At 37.1% G+C, this 22,594-nt stretch overlaps 1 protein-coding gene across 1 annotated transcript; it reads right to left on the bottom strand.

Moving 5' to 3' along the window:
- Positions 1-17,068: 17,068 nt before the first annotated feature.
- Positions 17,069-21,662, bottom strand: LOC107788633 (putative xyloglucan endotransglucosylase/hydrolase protein 28). The gene is made up of 4 exons (XM_016610325.2): positions 21,188-21,662; positions 20,442-20,542; positions 19,383-19,591; positions 17,069-17,825 (listed from the first exon to the last, which is right to left on the bottom strand). The coding sequence occupies exons 1-4, from the start codon at positions 21,366-21,368 to the stop codon at positions 17,324-17,326; spliced, it is 993 nt and encodes a 330-aa protein (XP_016465811.1). The 5' UTR covers positions 21,369-21,662; the 3' UTR covers positions 17,069-17,323.
- Positions 21,663-22,594: the final 932 nt, after the last annotated feature.

Below are 22,594 nucleotides of genomic sequence, written 5' to 3'. Positions count from 1 at the left end.
TGACAAAGAATGGCGTTTCAAAAGGATTAACTCAGAGTCGCCACCTGACATTTGATTTCGGTGTGTCAGGTCACCGTTTTTTTAAAAATGATTTTTCCTTTTAAAATGTTTCAGACTCTAAAAAAAGTCCGCACCAGAGATTCGGGTAAGGGGGTTCATTTGACTCGGGGAGAAGGTGTTAGGAACTCTCCAAGTCCCGTGAAAATCACGATTGCGTACTAGATCTAGTTGGCTTTTAAAACATTCAATTGAGGTAGAAAACAAAGAAAAAGGAAAATAAACACATAAGAGGCTCAAGGTCGTCCCCGCCTAATTAAAAGTAAAAGAAAAATGAAAATAAAATAAAAACACTACAAGTTTCTACTTTTGGCCTCCATTTACAAATACTTCAGGGCATACCCCGGATAAAAATATATACAAATCCCTCGGGGCATTTCCCGGATAAATTTAACTAAGGGAACGACCTCTCACCTCGAAATTAAAAGCAAACAAATAGAAAAATCCTAAAATTGCCTACCCAAATGTGGTCGGCCTAAGCATGCTCCTAGCGGGTGAATTAATAGACGTATAGTATTCAAATCTAAGTTTTGTTTCCTTTTAATTCCAACACCACGTCCCAAATCCATGTCACTAATCTTACCCAAAATTTCTTTTGCAAGGTTTCCTAGTCCACGGCTCATTTTAATTGGAAGCTTTCAATGCACTATCTCGTTAGTCTTCCTCTTAATTAGGCTTACTAATAGTCTAATGATTCAGCAGTAGCCCTTAAAACTAAACAATGTGCACTTGGAAACAATAAGAACCCCAGTGAAACAAATGTTCATGTAATCTCACACACAAATGCATTAGATGGCTTCAATTCATCAAAATAATAGTAAAGGCACACATAATTGAAGAGAAGGGTGAGAAATAAACCTCGATATAATGGGGAACTAATTACGTCACTGCTTTGAACTCAAAATATAACGAACCGCGGACGGAAACTCAAACTCGATCGGAAAACTCGATCTGGCAACGGAAATCTCCAAACGGCGAACTTACTCAAAACCAAACAACGTTCAATCAGAAACCCATCTCGAATGTAAACAACTCCGCGAGAGAAGATCAAAATTAGAAACTAAAATGCATTTTTTTTAGATTGAGAAAGCAGAAAACGAAATTTTGTTTTTTTTTTTGGTTCTGGTTTTCGGCAGCGGCTCTACAGCTCGTTTTCCGGCGTGCGAGTGATGGATTGTTGTTCTCTTGGTTAAAGTGAGAATGGAGGTGGAGACGGCTGGAATGGAGGTGGCGTGAGAAACCGCAGCAGCTACTTGAAGACATTGTGGTCGTCGTTGCTGCGGCGGCGATTCTGGTTGATGGAAGGTTGGTCGTTGGTTGTTGTTGGTGAGGGAGATGGAGGTGGCGCTGGTTTTCCGGCGAAGTGGTGGAAACAGGCGGCTCGTTCTGGCAATCTTTTCGGGTTGAAGATGAAGAAGAAGATGAAGGAGCAGGGGTCGTTTCCGGAGTTCAGCCGCTGCTAGAGATCGAGGTCATTTGGCTATGTGCGGGGTGGTCGTTTGGGGTGGTTGTGATTGTCACACCTCCTTTTTCACCCGCGCCGCCTCAAAGGGGCGTAAGGGGTAAGTGGAGTTTTTTCAATCAAAGGACAATCGAAACGGGATTTATTTATTTATTTATTTTAGAGTCGCCACTTGGGAGATTTATGGTGTCCCAAGTCACCGGTTGAATCCCGAATCGAGGAAAAGAATGACTCTGTTAAACAGTCTGCGCACCAGAAATCCGGATAAGGAATTCTGTTAACCCGGGAGAAGGTGTTAGGCATTCCCGAGTTCCGTGGTTCTAGAACGGTCGCTCAACTGTCATATTCGGCTTGATTATCTGATTTTATACAATTATGAACCTACGTGCAAATTTTAATTGTTTACCGCTTTGTTATTATCTATTCAAAGAATTGCAACGTCGTGAGAATGCATCTCGAATTGCGCCACATAAATGTACCCGCAATTTTTGATACGTTCGAACTTCGTTGAGATTTGGATTTGGGTCACATAAATGTGCACCCGAGTTTAGAAAAATAACAATTATTAAATACAGGCCTAAAGACTAACGCGTTGTTATTTTGAGAAAAGCCGTAAAGTTTGCTATGCGGCCTGTCTCGAAATCTAAGCATTCGAAATAACTATCCGTTGACGGCCCCGCAATTTGTGTATTCTTGTTTGTCTCGTCTCGTCTCATTCATTATTTTTTAAAGGAATTTGCAATGTCATGGACATACATCTCAAACCACGTCACAATCAATGCACCCGTGGTTGTTGACACATCTCGACTCCGTTGAGATTTGGATTTGGGTAACATAAATGTGCACCCGAGTTTAAGGAGGTAAATTATTAAAGTACGCGCCTAAAGAAACTAACGCGCGGTTGTTTTGGGAAAAGGCCGCGAAGTTCGCTAAGCGGCCGATCCCGAGTTCTAAGTAATTAATACGTTCATTTGTGACGGCCCCGCAATCTGTGTGTTTTGCTAGGCGAGGCTCATCTCATTTTATTTTAAAAGGGACAATCCTAAAGTGACTACATTTTTATTAAGTTCGTCTCTAAAAAAGAAAAAATTCTAATTAATTACATACTTGAAAAGGCCGTTACTTATTTATCGGATTAAGACAAATGCAAACTAAAAATTGCAATCGAGACAAAGGGAGATTGTGTCATGCCTTATTCTATAATTGAATATTACTAAAATTGAAATTATAAATAGAATACGGAATTTACAAATAATATTACCAAAATAAACTAATTATCCTCTAACTAATTTAAACTCACATTCTTAGATGAATTAAACCGTTGGAATTAATTGTTTATAACTATTTGAAACTGGAATTAACCTTAATCACTAATGCTTATTCGGAAGTTTGTCAAACTTAATCGTTAACTCGTCTTGTTTGAACTCAACTCATGCCTATTGGATTAATGATCTTAGCAATTACTATTACGATCCTAACTTAAAATATAGTGGGCCTACTGATTATACGAAATTATTGGCCAGTTTTGATTCTGCCTAATATTTACAGATCTCCATTACTAACATGATTAAAAATTCACAAGCTTTGACTCATTTCTATTCTGGTTTGCATGAATTCAGAGTTATACTTCTTAAATCAAAATAATCTCCAATAATGACTATCTATCAATTCATGTACCCATAGGCATATAGAAAAACAATTCAAACTACGTAGAATAGTTTTAAGCACAGTCCAATTTTCAGTATAGTTGTACAATGTAAATAAAATGTTTAAGATGAGCATAAACATATACAATATTTTCTAATGTACATTCTAATACATTAATTGAACACACTTTCATAGGCAATCTGTTAAGCCTTTTAATTCAGCATTTTTGCAGTTTGAAGTCACATCAGTACTAATCTCATAAATGTGTACCTGGAAAGGGACCACAAGGAAAAGGAAGAAAAGGATCAGCAGGAGCAGTAGCAACAACACAGCAACAGCACCAGTAACGGAATCAGAACAACCCAGCAACAGTGTTTAATAAAACCAGCAGAATTCCAGCAACACCCCAATGAAACAATAAAAAATAACCAACCAAACTCAAGGAACCAAACCAAATGAAAGCCCAGAAACACCAACAACAATCAACGGGCAGAAACAAAGTGAACCGGGAATGCAATAGGACAATCGATTTCTGACTCTCTGTCTTTCAGACTCTTAAGGAAAGAAACTCAGAAATTCAATTCAAAAAAAACCAACACTAATTCTGATTTTTAGTAGTCAAAGCAAGACCTCACTCTTTCAGTTTTTAGTTCTTAAATTACTCACCTTTTTTAGATTGAAAGACCAGTTAATGTTTTACCCTTCAATTCTGACCCCTAAATTCTGACCCCTTTAACTTCTGTCCAGCTCCCTTATTTATAGCCAAACTTGAAGCACTCAAATTAATTCTCACCATCTTCTACCCATCCCCCTTTTGAATCCCACTACTTAATGTTTTGTCCCCCACTATATTAAACAAATATTAATTCCCACTAACACATATCTTTTCTTTATTTAATTCTCTTATTCCCCACTGCCGCATGCTTTGTCCCCCATTATATTAAACAAATATATTAATTCCCACTACCACTTGTCTTGTCCCCCACCATGTATTAAACAATGTATTATTTTAATATTATTAGTACCTAGTGGACGGAGCACTCCAATTAATCATTTTTTAAGACTCATTTAAAATCCCGAAAATGCCCCTGAAACTACTGAAATTACCATTCTACCCCATCAGCTATATCCAATCCTCCTAAATCAATTAACCAAACTATAGCAGCTATAACCAATTCATCTAATCAATTTCCAACTAATAATCAAATTCTGCATAATAAACTTGCCAAACAAACTCCTAATCGACAACGTTCATGAATTAACAACAAAGTCAGATTCATATCCGAACTTAACGGGACAAACAAGTAGATTTAAATCACTAAACTCGATCATCAATCGATCTTCGAATTAAATCCAACAACATTACAACAAAGATGAATGATTCAAACTAAATCAAAAACTAAAGACCAACACATAAACACTCACATTAAATCACTTGATGAAAAACTAAAGAAATTCAAACAAAAAATGAACACGAATTAAATCTAACTCAAACAAAGACCTGGGTTCGAATTCAAACCAACCTATCGGAACAAGAACATAATCATGGAAAGAAGAAAAATAGCGGAAGATGAATTTACTGAACGAAAACTAAAAGAAAAAAGAACGGAAACCTACTAGTTTGAAGTTCGGGTTCGAACGGAAACTCGACGCGCCTGAACAAACATCACTGTTTTCAACCCATTTTCGTTTTTGACGTAGTGACGATCGAGTTCATGGCTGGACGTAGCAGAAGCGATGGTGGTTGCTCATGTGGAGTGGTCGTTGCTGGTTTTTCCGGCGACTTGGGGTGTTGAAGACGTGATAGTGGAGTTGGCGTTTGGAGTTGTTTCACGGCTGCTGTTCGTCGTGGGTATGGGTGGTCGACTGAAGGAGCTGCTGGTCGTCAGCTGGACGACGACAGGTGAAGCAGAAGCAGCCATAGGATGGGTAAAGCAGCAGTAGCCATGGGATGGGTAAACCAGCAGCAGCCATGGGATGGGTGAAGCAGCAGCAGCCATGGGAGCTGACTGGAGCTCGCAACTGGAGGGTCAGCTGGTCGTTCATGGTGGTTCGTCCATGGCTAGACGGGGCAGAAGAAGCAGCAGCCATGGCGACGCTGGAGCTCGACGGACTGTGGTTGTTTAGGACGAGGGGTCTTTTAGCAGATGGTCATTTGGGACAATGGGGACGGGTTGTTGTTCGTTGGTTGAAGACGAAGGGAGCTTGGGCATTTGGTTTGCTGGTTGAAGATGAAGGGAGAGGGGGCGGGCAGCCATGGGAGGTGATGGTGGAGGGGAAGGGGGGTGGTTTGGGGAATATGCAACCCAACATGCTTTTTTTTTCTTAAAAAAATCCAAACCAATCCTACAGCCCCTTAAAGCTAACAAATAACAGTCCATTACCAAAAATTCAATTAGCACTATTTTGTTAGACGCAAACCATACGGCCTTTAAAAAGAAAATGAAGATATGGAAACATTGGCAACAAATTGCACACAATCTCAAACCATATGATACCAAACGATTTCCAACCAAAAACTGTGCCATGATTTTTGTGTAAATAGCAATGTCAAAAGTAAAAGACTATACAACTATTGAAATAAGGACTCTCACAATAAACATTTCATACAGAAATTGGTGATAGGACCAATGCCTTCTTTATTGTGCTTTTTTTTCATGTGGACATTTAATGTAATGCTCAAAAGAAGTAAAAAGAAAAGATAGCTACTATGTTCAAACAAGAGGTTGCTAATGGTATTTTAATGACAATAAAGTATTGAAAGCAAATTTTTAAAAGTCTTACCTAGCATGTGTCGACGCCCTCTTTTTCGCTAACTGTGGGGTCAGAAATCGGGTATACGACATTGGAAGGACAACTCTATTCCCTTTCGAGAATTGGGTTTAGAACTTGAAGAGTCGCCACCTAATGATTATAGTGCATTAGGACACTTTAAGAAGGGTTTGAGATAAAGAGACCAGAGATTAGGGTAAGGGCTAGAAATTATCCCGAGGGGAAGGTGTTAAGAACCCCTCAAGATCCACAAGTGTGGTTCCCGGCCATGTTACAATTGTGACTTTATAGGTAAATAATCAAGGCTCAAATAAGGACTTGCATATAACATTGCAATTAGGTTGAAAACTTTTGAAGGTAAATAGAGAGGGCAGAAATTTATAAAAAAAAAAATTGAATAGTCTTACAAGAAGAGCTGAAAGCAAATAAAAGGGAGGGGGTGTCCTAGGTTTATGATTAATATGGATCACTTCAATGCAATATCCAGCAATCACTCCTCAGAAGAAGGGTCGCACGTGATATTAGTGCACCGGTCATCATATCCATATCTACCCTTCCCACCCCGTTAAGGTATTAAAGCGTGGAATGGTATCGTTACTTATTACATGCTAGTACCCGTCCCAATCCTATCAATCCCGGAGGCATTGAGACTACTAATCCTAAAGGGGAGGGAGTTGGGGCTCTTTCATAGTTTTCAAAAGGACAAAATACTAAGGCGTCAATCACAACACGTAATACAAGTGAAAGTGGAGGCAGATAAACAAGTAAGGCTCAAGCAAAACCTCCTTAAATCAGATAGGCCATAGAGTTTAGCATGTCTTGCATGTACTGGTTTAGTCTTAAAAATAAATTAAGGCGATAAGCGGACTGGTTCAACACAGACTTTTAAACAGGAAGTCCGCATTAGGTTCGCGCAAATGCAGTTCCCTAAGACTGATCCAATTGATTAATCAACCTTTTGTCTATGTGTTGAATAGAACTACTGATTTCGAAAATAAACTGATAAAGAGTTGCCAGTTTTTTTGACAGAGTAAAATAAGGTTCAGAAAAGGTGCAGATTTAATATAGAAAAATGTTTACCAACTTTGAAAAGGTTTATCAGATTTATCAGGAAAGAGTTGGGTTTCAAAAATGCGGACTGATTACAGGAAAGGGTTTGCCCGACTTTGGAAGCTTATATCTTACAATCTATAAGGAATTTGGAGATGATTCAAAAATAAAAGTTGTAGCCTTTGATGTGTAGTTTTCATAAAGTTAAACCAATTGCAATTTAGAGTTTTGTAAAAAAGGTTATGACCATTATACTAGAGGCTGTTCGGAAGAGTTGGAGAAGGTTGTTGGAAAAATTTGTTCTACGTGATCGCGGGGGGAATGGCCGCGATCACATAGGGTAAAAGTAGGGCTAGAAATTTTTTTGCTTCGGTATCACATTAGTTTGTCCATGATAACTAGGGTAAATGCCTGGGCAGATTATAAAGTACTCTATTTCGAGGATTTCGACCATCTTTGTATTTTTGGAGCTATGGAGCTCGGATTGAGGCGATTTTTGAAGGAATTTTCGGAGAAGTGATTGAGGTAAGTGTTCTTCACTTGTTTTTGATTCAATTTCATAATTGTATCTTGATTTTTATCATCTAAATTGGGAATTTGGGGTGAAAATTAGGGGGGAAATAAAAGAGAATTAGAGAGATGATTTTGGGGATTTGAATGGCCATTTGATGTCGGATTTTGATGAATTTGGTATGGGTAAACTCGTGAGTGATTTGTATTTCTAGTTTTGTGACTTTTGTAGAATTCCGAGACGTGGACCCGGGGGCCGGGTTTGAGTAGATTTCGGGATTTGTGCTTAATTTGATAGTTTTTTTGTGGAATTCATTCCATTAGTGCATATTGATGGTATTGTTATGGTTGTGAATAGATTCAGAGCGATTGGAGGCTGAGTCGAGAGGCAAGGGCATCGCGGCTTAGAGTTTTATCCGGTTTGAGGTAAGTAAAGCTTCCATTTCATTGTTCTTAACAAATTGCTTTTGGGTTCCCTTTGCGGGATCGTTCTTAAGAGCCACCTCTGATAGCACTGAGAACTCTGCAACGCGTGGACCTCCGAGGATCTCAGAAGACTTCTCATATTCCTTTTCAAAACAAGTCATATTCGACATATGCATCTCATTACCCATAGGCGACGGACTTTGGCTAGTATCTGTTGCATCTGGACTTTGCATGACAATGTCACCTGCATCAATAAGCTTCTAAATTGCTTTCTTTAGCTTCCAACACTTCTCTGTGTCATGCCCCGGGGCATCTGAGCAATATGCGCACCTTCGAGAAAAATCAAGCTTCTTTGACAGAGGGTTTGGCATTTTTATCTGAATCGGCTTCAACATGTCCAATTGCTTCAACTTTTGGAACAAACCGACATATGGTCCTCCAACAGGGGTGAAAGCCTTTTCTTTTTTCAGCAACCTCTCATTCTTAAATGCTTGATTTGGCCGGAAACCTGATCCAGAGGACTTTCGGTAGGCTTGTGAGGGTGGATAGGCATTTTGCGGAGCTGGGTATTGGGAAAATGAAGCATGTTTTTGGGAGTCTCGTGGAGAGAAGTAGCATTGGGGAGGGGAGTAGTGTTGGGAGGATATAGTTGGATGATGAGTGATGGAGCTGCTCGGGTGGCTGGGAAAGCTATCATAAGTGGGTAGATATGGAGAGTATGGAGGATCATCCGTTATTGGGTTAGGTGCTTGGGTAAGGACAGAGTTCAAGCAGCTAGGCGGTGGCGGGGGTGGTGCTTTCCCAGCCATCCATACCCGATACATGTCTGCCACATGCTGTCTCAACATTCTCACCTCTTCTACCAACTCGTAGTCCTGTTCAACCAACTGCTTTCGGGCATCGGTACCAACCCACTCAGTTCTGTTGTTCTCTGCCATTGTCTTTTGCCTTTATGTTGCAGGGAAGCGTTACTTTCAGGACCACAACCAACCACCTTTCTAAAGATTAAAAAGGAACAAAAATAAGAGCAGCCGGTTAGCGTTAGGGTTTTTCACAGATAGGAAAAACACACATTGAGGATGCAATGCAACTAGGCAGTTAACTCTTTCTATCATGCATTTGCTTCAGTTACGTGCGTCATTCCGGCTTCTTATAATTGTGCTCCCTTTTTTCTTTTTCTTTTTTTTTCTTTCTTTTTTTTATTTTATTTTAAAGGTGGTCGAATCTTACGTGGATTGCCTACATATCATGTCCCCGCATGAATCAGACCGGGCATAGTTCTGCCACATAAAAGGTAAACAACAATAAAATATTTTTGGAATCACTTAAAGACGAACAACAGACTCGAAAGTCAAACGGCCCACATACTCTAATCAAAAGAAATACAAACTCAAGAAAAATAAAATGACAGATTCCTTCCTCTATATGCTGATTTTAACCAAACGGCTGTTTTTGCAAACGTGGCCTCTTCCCAATTTCACATGAATTTTGAGGCCGGGAAGATTATTTTATGACACTTCACAAACTTGTCCGTTCTTTTACAAAAATAGCCTTTTGACAACTGAAAGATACTCTAAGGCTATCTCGGCAAGAACGGTTTTAAGACACTGCCGAAGCTGGCTCGGCTTAAAAAATCTAAACGGTATTCTTGACCACTGACTCTTTTTCTTATTATTTTTCAAATTAAAATAAAAGACCGGGTTTTGCCAACGCGGCCTTTCAGCACCTCGGGGACGAAGATTTTAAGGCTGCTTTAGCTAACCGACCAAAATCCTAAAAACATGACCAAAGGTGGCCGTTTATGCAAAGTCAGCCTTCCGGCATCCTTTTTGGGAACATTCGGCTATTTCCGACAAAAACAGCATCACCCAACTCTATGAAAAATTAAAATTTTTGACATTTTTTGGCTATTTTTGCAAAAGGGGAGGTTGGACCCGATGAGGGCTGCCTACGTATCTCACATCCTGTGAGAATCAAACCGGCGTAGTTCGGGCCGATCAGGAATAAAGGAAATAAACTAACTCTTTTTTCCCGAATAAAATACTTACAAAGAAGAAAGAAAATATTTTTGGATTTCGATTTGATTGTTTTTTTTTAAGAAAGGCGTCTAAAGAAATATATTTTTTTTAAATTTTAACTTTTTTTTTTTCTATTTTTTTTTTTGGAAATTTCGAAAGAAAAACTCTAAAGAAAAAAGGAAATAATTTTGGACTATTACTCTGAATTTATGAAAGAAATACTACAATATGAAAGAAAAAATATTTTTGAATCTTGAATTTCTTTTGAATTTTTAAACAAATATTTTTGGATTTTGAGAGAGATTAAAAGGAAATATTTTTGTATTATTTTTTTTTTTACAAGGAATATTTTTGAGAGAAATATTTTTGGATTTTTTAATGGATTTTTCTAAAGAGGCGAGTAATGGAAAATATTTTTGGATTTTTTGAATATGGTGGGCCGGAACCGAAGAGGTTTGCCTACGTATCTCACATCCGATGAGAATCAGACCCGCGTAGTTCGGGCAACATAAACTAAACTTGTAAACAAGACTCCTTTCTTTTGTTTTTCAAATAAATCAAACTAAAAAAGACAATTTTTTTTTCATTTTTCAAAATTTCGGCAGAGTTTTGACATTACTTGGACATTGGTTTTAATTTTTCTAAAAACAAGTAGTTATCTCCCTACACTGCTATTTTTCTTTTTCTTTTTTTTCACAATTTTTCAAAAATTCCCGATTTCAAAAGCCGGTCAGCATGCAGATCTGAAGCAAAATAAATGTGCAAAACAAACAGGATGCAGCAGGATGGTCTTTTTTCATTTCAGGTTGTTTGTCCTAGACGGACCCAACCCCTGTGTTGAGTCCCATAAGTCAAATGCAACATGATGCAAATAAACGTTCCTACTAGGGATCCGGCATAAAGTCAAGTTATTCTAGGTTCAACCTGGGTATATGTTCTAGACAGTATACCCGAGCGGACAACTCGAGTTGAGGAAGGAGCTCCTTTCCGAGAACCAAAAGGCCAGCCGGCTTAGAAACTTTCTGAGCCTCTTTTATTTCAGGGTATGACACTAACAAAATAGGGAGTCTCAACCAGTAAGCACATCCCCGGAGGTGAGAAGAGAAGGTTTCGGCACAGTTTATATGTACAGTTCAAATAATATCAAAGCAGTAAAAAAAGCATCATTTTGCACATTTAGGCCAAAATATATAATAAGATCAAATAATAAATAAAGCCAAATATAATAATTCATCTAAGCTCGAATTCTGAACCCTGAACCAGAGATTCTGGGTTCGGTCCCCAGCAGAGCCGCCAGAGCTGTCACACCTCCTTTTTCACCCGCGCCGTCTCAAAGGGGCGTAAGGGGTAAGTGGAGTTTTTCCAATCAAAGGATAATCGAAACAGGATTTGTTTATTTATTTCAGAGTCGCCACTTGGGAGATTTATGGTATCCCAAGTCACCGGTTGAATCCCGAATCGAGGAAAAGAATGACTCTGTTAAACAGTCTGCGCACCAGAAATCCGGATAAGGAATTCTGTTAACCCGGGAGAAGGTGTTAGGCATTCCCGAGTTCCGTGGTTCTAGCACGGTCGCTCAACTGTCATATTCGGCTTGATTATCTGATTTTATACAATTATGAACCTACGTGCAAATTTTAACTGTTTACCGCTTTGTTATTATCTATTCAAAGAATTGCAACGTCGTGAGAATGCATCTCGAATTGCGCCACATAAATGTACCCGCAATTTTTGATACGTTCGAACTTCGTTGAGATTTGGATTTGGGTCACATAAATGTGCACCCGAGTTTAGGAAAATAACAATTATTAAATACGCGCCTAAAGACTAACGCGTTGTTATTTTGAGAAAAGCCGTAAAGTTTGCTATGCGGCCTGTCTCGAAATATAAGCATTCGAAATAACTATCCGTTGACGGCCCCGCAATTTGTGTATTCTTGTTTGTCTCGTCTCGTCTCATTCATTATTTTTTAAAGGAATTTGCAACGTCATGGACATACATCTCGAACCACGTCACAATCAATGCACCCGTGGTTGTTGACACATCTCGACTCCGTTGAGATTTGGATTTGGGTAACATAAATGTGCACCCGAGTTTAAGGAGGTAAATTATTAAAGTACGCGCCTAAAGAGACTAACGCGCGGTTGTTTTGGGAAAAGGCCGCGAAGTTCGCTAAGCGGCCGATCCCGAGTTCTAAGTAATTAATACGTTCATTTGTGAGGGCCCCGCAATCTGTGCATTTTGCTAGGCGAGGCTCATCTCATTTTATTTTAAAAGGACAATCCTAAAGTGACTACATTTTTATTAAGTTCGTCTCTAAAAAAGAAAAAAATTCTAATTAATTACATGCTTGAAAAGGCCGCTACTTATTTATCGGATTAAGACAAATGCAAACTGAAAATTGCAATTGAGATAAAGGGAGATTGTGTCATGCCTTATTCTATAATTGAATATTACTAAAATTGAAATTATAAATAGAATACGAAATTTACAAATAATATTACCAAAATAAACTAATTATCCTCTAACTAATTTAAACCCACATTGTTAGATGAATTAAACCGTTGGAATTAATTGTTTATAACTATTGGAAACTGGAATTAACCTTAATTATTAATGCTTATTCGGAAGTTTGTCAAACTTAATCATTAACTCGTCTTGTTTGAACTCAACTCATGCCTATTAGATTAATGATCTTAGTAATTACTACTATGATCCTAACTTAAAATATAGTGGGCCTACTGATTATACGAAATTATTGGTCATTTTTTATTATGCCTAATATTTACAGATCTCCATTACTAACATGATTAAAAATTCACAAGCTTTGACTCATTTCTATTCCGGTTTGCATGAATTCAGAGTTATACTTCTTAAATCAAAATAATCTCCAATAATGACTATCTATCAATTCATGTACCCATAGGCATATAGAAAAACAATTCAAACTACTTAGAATAGTTCTAAGCACAGTCCAATTTTCAGTATAGTTGTACAATGTAAATAAAATGTTTAAGATGAGCATAAACATATACAATATTTCCTAATGTACATTCTAATACATTAATTGAACACACTTTAATAAGCAATTTGTTAAGCCTTTTAATTCAGCATTTTTGCAGTTTGACGTCACATCAGTACTAATCTCAGAAATGTGTACCTGGAAAGGGACCACAAGGAAAAGGAAGAAAAGGATCAGCAGGAGCAGTAGCAACAACACAGCAACAACACCAGTAACGGAATCAGAACAACCCAGCAACAGTGTTTAATAAAACCAGCAGAATTCCAGCAACACCCCTATGAAACAATAAAAAATAACCAACCAAACTCAAGGAACCAAACCAAATGAAAGCCCAGATACACCAACAACAATCAACGGGCAGAAACAAAGTGAACCAAGAATGCAATAGGACAATCGATTTCTGACTCTCTGCCTTTCAAACTCTTAAGGAAAGAAACTCAGAAATTCAATTCAAAAAAAAAAAACCAACACTAATTCTGATTTTCAGTAGTCAAAGCAAGACCTCACTCTTTCAGTTTTTAGTTCTTAAATTACTCACCTTTTTTAGATTGAAAGACCAGTTAATGTTTTACCCTTCAATTCTGACCCCTAAATTCTGACCCCTTTAACTTGTGTCCAGCTCCCCTTATTTATAGCCAAACTTGAAGCACTCAAATTAATTCTCACCATCTTCTACCCATCCCCCTTTTGAATCCCACTACTTAATGTTTTGTCCCCCACTATATTAAACAAATATTAATTCCCACTAACACATATCTTTTCTTTATTTAATTCCCTTATTCCCCACTGCCGCATGCTTTGTCCCCCATTATATTAAACAAATATATTAATTCTCACTACCACTTGTCTTGTCCCCCACCATGTATTAAACAATGTATTATTTTAATATTATTAGTACCTAGTGGATGGAGCACTCCAATTAATCATTTTTTAAGACTCATTTAAAATCCTGAAAATGCCCCTGAAACTACTGAAATTACCATTCTACCCCATCAGCTATATCCAATCCTCCTAAATCAATTAACCAAACTATAGCAGCTATAACCAAACTATAGCAGCTATAATCAATTTCCAACTAATAATCAAATTCTGCATAATAAACTTGCCAAACAAACTCCTAATCGACAACGTTTATGAATTAACAACAAAGTCAGATTCATATCCGAACAAACTCAGCAGAACAAACAAGTAAATACAAATCACTAAACTCGATCATCAATCGAACTTCGAATTAAATCCAACAACATTACAACAAAGATGAATGATTCAAACTAAATCAAAAACTAAAGACCAACACATAAACACTCACATTAAATCACTTGATGAAAAACTAACGAACTTCAAACAAAAAATGAACACGAATTAAATCTAACTCAAACAAAGACCTGGGTTCGAATTCAAACCAACCTATCGGAACAAGAACATAATCATGGAAAGAAGAAAAGGAGCGGAGGATGAATTTGCTGAATGAAAACTAAAAGAAAAGAGAACGGAAACCTACTAGTTTGAAGTCCGGGTTCGAACGGAAACTCGACGCGCCTGAACAAACATCACTGTTTTCAACCCATTTTCGTTTTTGACGCAGTGACGATCAAGTTCAAGGCTGGACGTAGCAGAAGCGATGGTGGTTGCTCATGTGGAGTGGTCGTTGCTGGTTTTTCCGGAGACTTGGGGTGTTGAAGACGTGATAGTGGAGCTGGCGTTTGGAGTTGTTTCATGGCTGCTGTTCGTCGTGGGTATGGGTGGTCGACTGAAGGAGCTGCTGGTCGTCAGCTGGACGACGACAGGTGAAGCAGAAGCAGCCATGGGATGGGTGAAGCAGCAGCAGCCATGGGATGGGTGAAGCAGCAGCAGCCATGGGAGCTGACTGGAGCTCGCAACTGGAGGGTCAGCTGGTCGTTCATGGTGGTTCGTCCATGGCTGGAGTTGAAGACGAAGCAGAAGAAGAAGCAGCCATGGCGACGCTGGAGCTCGACGGACTGTGGTTGTTTAGGACGAGGGGTCGTTTAGCAGATGGTCGTTTGGGACAATGGGGACGACGGGGAGGGCAGCCATGGACATGGTGGACGTGAGGAGGCTGGTTTGCTGGTTGAAGATGAAGGGAGAGGGGGCGGGCAGCCATGGGAGGTGATGGTGGAGGGGAAGGGGGGTGGTTTGGGGAAAATGAAGAGGAGAGGGGGGGGTGGTTTTAGGTTTTTAGGTTTAGGGTTTTTTTTCAAAAATGAAAAATGGAAGAAGGGGGTGTTTGTTTGGGGTTATGGGGTGGACCGGGTCGGGTCGACCCTGTGGGGTTTTTTGGGTTGGATAAGGGGTTATTTGGTTTTGGGCTTGTGGTTTAGAATTGAAGAAAAAGCCCAATCCGATTTTCTTCTTCTTTTATTGCTTCTTTTTTCTTCTTTTATTTTTTTCTTAAACTAAAACTAAATTCTAAAAATCCTAAATTATCCTATAGAACTAAATTAATTTATAAAAGCGCAAATTAACTCTTAATAACAATTAACACATAATTAAATAGCAATTACGATAAAATCACACAATTTGGACATTAAATGCTAAAAATGCAACGTACAGTATTTTTAAGATTTTTTGTTCTTGTACAACAAACTTAATTGCTCCTAATTGTAGAATTAAATCCTAAATGCAAATGTGACATATTTTTGTATTTTTATTAATTTAACAAATAAACATGCACGGACAAATACAAATAATTATCCAAAAATGCCACGAAATTCTCAAAATTGCACACAAAAGGAAAATTATTTTATTTTGAATTTTTGGGAGTAATTCTCACATAGGGCAAAAATCACGTGCTTACAGTGATGAAGAAGAAGAGCGGCGGCGGCGGCTGCTTGTTTTAGGAGGTGGCGGCGGCTGTTGTCTCTTCTTATCTAGGGTTTGTTGTAGCTCGTTTTGGGTTCAAGAAGATCAAGCCATGGCTATCTTCTATGTTTGTGTCTTTCTAGGGTTTTATTTCTATGGTTATAGGTTGAAGAAGAAGGAGATAGGTTAGGGTTTTTTTTTTTCTTAGAAGATGAAGTAGCTCCTATGGGTTTTTTTTAGGTCTTCTTCTAAAAGAAATGATTTTGGCCCTTAGATAGGGATGGAATGAATGGCTTGGATTAATTTCTCAAAAATGGCTGATCGGTCTCAGATTTGGGCTTCTATTTGGGCTAAAATTGTCTTTAAAAATGGCCCTTTAGTTTTACAAGACTAAAAATGTTGATTTCTTTCCTAAAACAATATACTATAAAATTGTAAAATCATTACTAATTAATTAAAACGAACTATATTATGACATGAAGCTATTTTTGGTATTTTCAAGGATTATAATAAAAATGGGTAAAAAATAATATTCTTCTAAAAATACCCAATACCTTAATTAAATAGAGAAAAATGAAACTATTTTTTTGTATTTTTCAATTTTATAGTAAAAATAATGTAAAAGAGTCAAAATTAGTTGAAATAACTATATTAGACCTAAACTACATAGTCACTTTTGTCTATGGAAAAACACCAGCTCCAAAGGTTGAGTTTCAGGCCATCGTTGAAAATGGGTTTCAGAGCGGGTTTAGAAGGTTGCCCGCTTATGTGGCTGTCATGCCACAGCTACGTGGATGCCATGTAGGATTAAAATGGCTTGTGTGGAGGGCTGTTAGATTGAAGGATATAAGTGGTCCATTGTGCTAACGGGGAGGATATTTTTGGCCCAGTTTATTAAGGGAGGACAAAAATGAGCTATATACCATAGTTTAGGGATATTTTTGGACCTTTTCCATTAATAAATTAGGAAACTTTATAAAGATGTACGAGAATATTCTTAGAAGAATTCATCTGCTTTACCTCAATTTAAGGTGCATATTACTTAAATCTTTTCATATTGGCCTACATCATGACAACTCTTACCCTAGTGACATACACAGACCAGAAGAGGCCTAAAATTTAGGATATTACTGAACAAAAAAAAATATGTAATAAAAGAAACCTTAACATTTACTCATTTGATAATTGGAGACCCCTCCAACCCTGCCCCCCAGCCAAATGCAACAATGTTTTAAATATGTAAGCTAGCAGTACTATGTATTCATTCAAAGTGTCAACAGAAAGTACAGAAAAAATCATCACCAAATTGAATTTATAATAAATGGCCAAAGACTAAACATCAAATAAAAACATGCTTTGACCCTAAAGGTATGAAATATATACATACCCCACCATGATCATGGCATATTTATAATAGTAATCTCAATTAGTTCTCTTTCTCTCTGTATTCTCTATTCACAAGGAAAAATTACCATAATTTCAATCAAACTGGAAACAAATATCAACATCCAATGTAGAGACTAATTAATACCCTTCTTTCTATTCAGAAGACGCGTCTTCTCTCCTCGATTGCCTCTGACGGCGTCGTTTGCTGTGATGACGCTGGACGCCACCAAAGGTCACGGGATCAAAGCCTTGGAGACGATCCGCTTCCTTAGGATCAATAACACATTCAGATAGAGGTACATTGTATCGAGTCCGGTCATAACAATACGAATATTGCAAGTACTTCTTTCGGAAGCTCTCCATTTTTCTTCTTTGATCAGGGGATATACCAGTTGGAACGAATGCAGACTTAGGTGCAGTGTCACATTTTGGTGACAATTCAATTGGATCAACTGCACATCCGTGGAGGACAAAGTCGGAAAACTTGGCGACGTAAGGGGCATATTTGTAATTGACTTTGTATTTGCCCCCATTGGTAGCCCAACTAGAACCATCCCATATTGTAGCATATAAAGACATTGGCTTAGAAGGGAAGTCCCCACCCATTGCTTTTGTCCTTTTGATCTCTCTTATGGGGATATTATCTACATAAAAGCTGCAACAAAATGCATAAAACACACAAATCAAACAAAATATAATCAGTGCCTCCACTAATACATGTGGGTGTACAAAAACTGGTAGTTTCATACCATAAGAGTGAAAAGCAAGAGGGACCTCTAATAGTTAAATACTCAAGCCAAGAACAAATTTAGGAAATGTTGCTCAAATTTTATATTGAGTTATGTACCTACTTGTGGCGGAGCCAGGAGTTTCACTAAAGGGTTCAAAAAAAAAAAATTAAAAGCCTAGGGGATTAGACTGCTCATATATATATATATATTTTTTTTAACCTTATATATACGAAGTAATTTCCCTCTAACCCCCTAGCTCCGCCATTGTCTGCCCCGCTCCCCGGGCCAAAAAAAAAAGGAGAAAAGAGAGATTCCCTGCATTCTGAAACAGTGGACCAAATGCAGAAGTAAAAGATAATTTAAAAAGTCTTGCTTAAAGGAAGGGAAGAACTGCAGCGCCAAAAAGCAAGACTGCCCTTGTCTCCCGTGACCCCCCCCCCCTCCTCCCCCGCAAAATCCCATAGACCAAAGGGACAACAATATTGAAACTTGGAGACCTGTGGTTCCCTTTTCATAATTCTCCCTAAATGTGTATTATGATCTTTATTAGCTAGAATTAGAAGGGGAGCCTTGGCGTAACTGGTAAAGTTGTTGCCATGTGACCAGGAAGTCACAGGTTCAAGCCGCGGAAATAGTCTTTTGCACAAATGCAGGGTAATGTTGCGTACAATAGACTCTTGTGGTCCGGCCCTTTATCGGACCCCGCACATAGCGGGAGCTTAGTGCACCAGGCTGCCCTTTTTTTTTTTACACTAGTTCAAGTTCTTTCTCGTATTCCACGGTGTGAGATAATACTAGATATATTGTTGTTATATACTAATTCAAGTTCTAATTTTTCCTCTAATTGGTTCTTAAGCTGAAAAAAAAAAAAACAGAATCAATCAAAAGTGTTATATAGATTAAGGTGGTGTGTGTTTGTTATGTTTGACTGGAAGGGTTATATAAGAGGGGGGTATTAATCACTGTAATAACTTACCAGTATAAGATTAGAGTTAAATTAAACACTAATCCACTGGCTTTAGTACCACAGAAAAAGAGAAGGGATAACACTGAATTAGGAACATGGCACATACGACACGAAGTATTTAAATCAAAATTACGAAAAACATCCCCGGTGTGACCTAGTTGTCAACGGAACTAGAAAGGCTATTATGGTTTTAATCTCAATAGAGACAAAAAGAACACAAAAAATAAAAGGTAGCCCGGTGCACGAAGTATTCCGCATTCACGTAGGGTCGGGGAAGGGTCGCACTCTAAGGGGTGTGATGTAGGCAGCCTATCTTGATGCAAGCATCAGTGGCTTATGCTACCTGAGACACTTGTTTTAGTGAAAGTTACCAGTTAATACATGGATTAGTTAGTTCGTGGATTAGTTAAGGTGTGTGCAAACTGATCCAACATGCCGTTATCTGTTTTTTTTTTTTTGTGGAGAAAAATAAATTAAAAGGGGAGAGCTGTTACTGGTGGAATTAGGTACTTACATGATCTGGCTCTCAGTCCAGAGGATGGTATATTGATGAAAATCTTCAGAAGGATCAAACCAGAGTCCATATCTTTCTTCTCTGCCAACATTTGTGCTACCATTCCCATATATATTAGTTTGAATCCTCCAGTTTTTTGCTCTTATATTTCCCAAGAATTCAAAGTCAATTTCATCATGGCTCTTCTCAAACATGTCACCATTAGACATCTGTCATCATTTAAATAGTAAAAAAATTTTAAAAATGAAAGTTGCAGGATAGTACTTTATGTAACATTACAATCCAATTACTTATCAAAGAAATAACACTATGATTCTTTTAAAAACCAAAATGAGAATTTTGATTCATCATATTATCAGATTCTGAAATTTACAGTTTCTGAAAAGTGGTAAAAATCAGTCTGAAAGGTAAAAAGATACAAAAGAAAGAAGAGAGGGGAAGGTGGGCAGTTCCCAGCCCCACAAACAATTATTAAAAAAAAAGAATAAAAAGAAGGAAATAGAGGGGATTAATCTAGGAGACAATTCAATATACTTGTCTTCCTCTTTTTCCTTTTTGGTAATATGATGGTATGTTTACCCAATTTCAGGTAAAATATAATCAGAAAACCAGAATCATCAAGAACCCAAATGAGCATGCTTGTCATATTATATAGGAGTATATTTTTTAGGGGCATCTCAAATACTTTATCGAATATATTATTATCTTCCACCAACATAAATATCGAGTAACTTTGTTAACAAAACTTGCGGAAATGAAAGAAATTACCTAGACACCTCATTGCACCCACAACTTTCACCTATGAAATCCTAAACTAAATAATATCCACTATATAAATCTTTTATATTTATAATAGAGTATAATTCTGACTATTTTCACTTGACCGTCAACCTAGCATGACACTCATCCTTTGTCAAGAATTGGAACATGCCAAACTTTTCCAAGCTTAAAATAAAATTGAAAACATAAAATCCAAATGCAAAATTCATCAAGAATCTTCCTCTTATTTTTGTTAAATAAATAAAGAATCAATCAGATAGTATTGGTTTTTTTACTTACATAAAATGCAACAACCACTCCAGCAGTGTAATCTGCAGGTAACTTAATAGAAGCACTGAAGTAGCCATGAAGGTAGAGGTCTTGAGACACAAATCCTGCTCCTGTAATTTCATCCATTTAATTCCACAAAAACCAAATAAATAAATTTCCTTGAAAAAAACAAACAGCCATATAAAAGCTACTACTAAACTAGGCCACCTTTCGTTCTAGTTTATAAAATATTACAGAATTTTCTTATAGGTTCTTCCGTAAAAATAATGACACATTTGGAAGTAATCTAACTTGATTTTCTTATATAGCCTTAATGAGAAGCTGACTTACGTTATATCAAGAGTGGTCACCGGCACCCGTAAAGTTTGGCGAAAATTTCATGTATATATCTTTAGAAAATAGTGATATATATTAATAGTAGACACCCTATATACAAAACAAATTTTGGTTGGCGAAAATTTCATGTATATAACTTTAGAAAATAATGATATATTAATAGTGGACACCCTATATACAAAACAAATTTTGGTTGAATCCAAAAGTGCACCCTCCACTTTCCAATATTCCTAGGTCCGCCTTTAATTATAATGACAAGTTTTATTGTCACACAAATATTATGACATATTTGATACTACAAATTTCAATAGTTTTATAGCTACATAAATATTATAAATTATTTAAGACAACCAAATATATTCATTTAACTGCGTCACACAAATTGAAACAAAAATAAAGCCAAAAAAGAAGAAATGAACCTGTTCTTTCATCAAGAGAAATATGAACTGATTTTCCATCTTCAAGAACCATAAGATTATCATGACCAAAGAGTTGCGAGTACCCTTCATCAAACGGTAACGTTTGGAGCTTTTTTGAAGACCCTGAAACTAATACAAGAAAAGAACATAGTATGAAAATTCCCAGACGAAAATTCACCATTTGTTTTGTTGAACAGAAAAACAAGTAGTAGCTTTAAATGAGTTATAGAGAGTTTTGTGGGTGTTTTCTTTCAAGTAGAGTCGTACTATATAAGCAAAAGAGAGAGAGAGAAGAACCAAAGACAAAAGGGAAGGTTTTTTATGAGCTGTTAATACCAAGTGGACAAAACTTTCAGTTGGAATTGGGAAAGATAAACAACAAAAACATATAAAGAAGAAGAGTTTATTGTTTTCTTTTTATTTCAAATCAAGTGGCTAGTGAAAAAAGAAGAGAAAATATAAGCAGATATACTATACATATTGATTGGAGAGAAATGATAGGAAAGAAAAAGTGAAATTTGCATCCTTTTTGGCTTTAATAAGGCTTAGATCACAAGTGGAGATATTGTTTAGCTTTTGTTTTTTCTATTGTTTCCTCTTTGTCTATGCAAAGAAAAGGGAGGACAAAAATTATTATTCTCTCCGTTTCAATTTAGACGACATATGAGTCAAACTGTGTAAAATTTGACCAGTATTTTAAGATAATTTTTTTATCATATTAAGTTAAGAAAAATTACAAGTTATAATACTTTTCGTTATATTTTTTGAATATCTAAATTTTAATCTTAAAATATTAAGTTGAATTAATCTAAGTTAACTTCAAAATTTAGTTAAATTGACTCTCGATAAGTAAAATGTTTCATCTAAATTAAAACTGAGGGAGTAAACTTCATGAGCCTTTTTTCTCTATATTCATAGAGGAATATAGTTTGGAAGCCACGAGAAGGGTATATTTATTTCGCATTTACTGATATTGACATATAGATTGGGAAAAAAAAATGATATTGGACTTATAGCCTATAGGAGCTATAAGCAGAAAGAAAATCGCAATAGTACTTAAAGCAATTGTCGAGTGCATAAATCATGGCCCCAAAAAAGTGTAGAATTAGTCAATTTAATCAACCATAATTAGCATCCATTGACAAGTAGAGAATAAAGTTTTTACTGAAGAACAAATGGTATGTTGACTTTGGTGAATAACCACGAAAAAAGCTGAGATGTGATACAATAAAAATAGTAGTGCTAACCTGCAAGTTTGAAAATAGTAGTGCTAACCCGCAAGTTTGGTTTAGTTGGTTGGGTGAATAATTTTGCACATATAAGATCTAGGATCGATTCTCCCTTACCAGCAACCTTTTTAGTCGGAGCTCGTTGTACCAGGCTTGTCTAGTACAATTTACATCTTCT

This window comes from Nicotiana tabacum, chromosome 16, assembly GCF_000715075.1.
Source record: "Nicotiana tabacum cultivar K326 chromosome 16, ASM71507v2, whole genome shotgun sequence".
NCBI classification, from domain to species: Eukaryota; Viridiplantae; Streptophyta; class Magnoliopsida; order Solanales; family Solanaceae; genus Nicotiana; species Nicotiana tabacum.
This window is presented reverse-complemented; position numbering and strand designations above follow the sequence as displayed.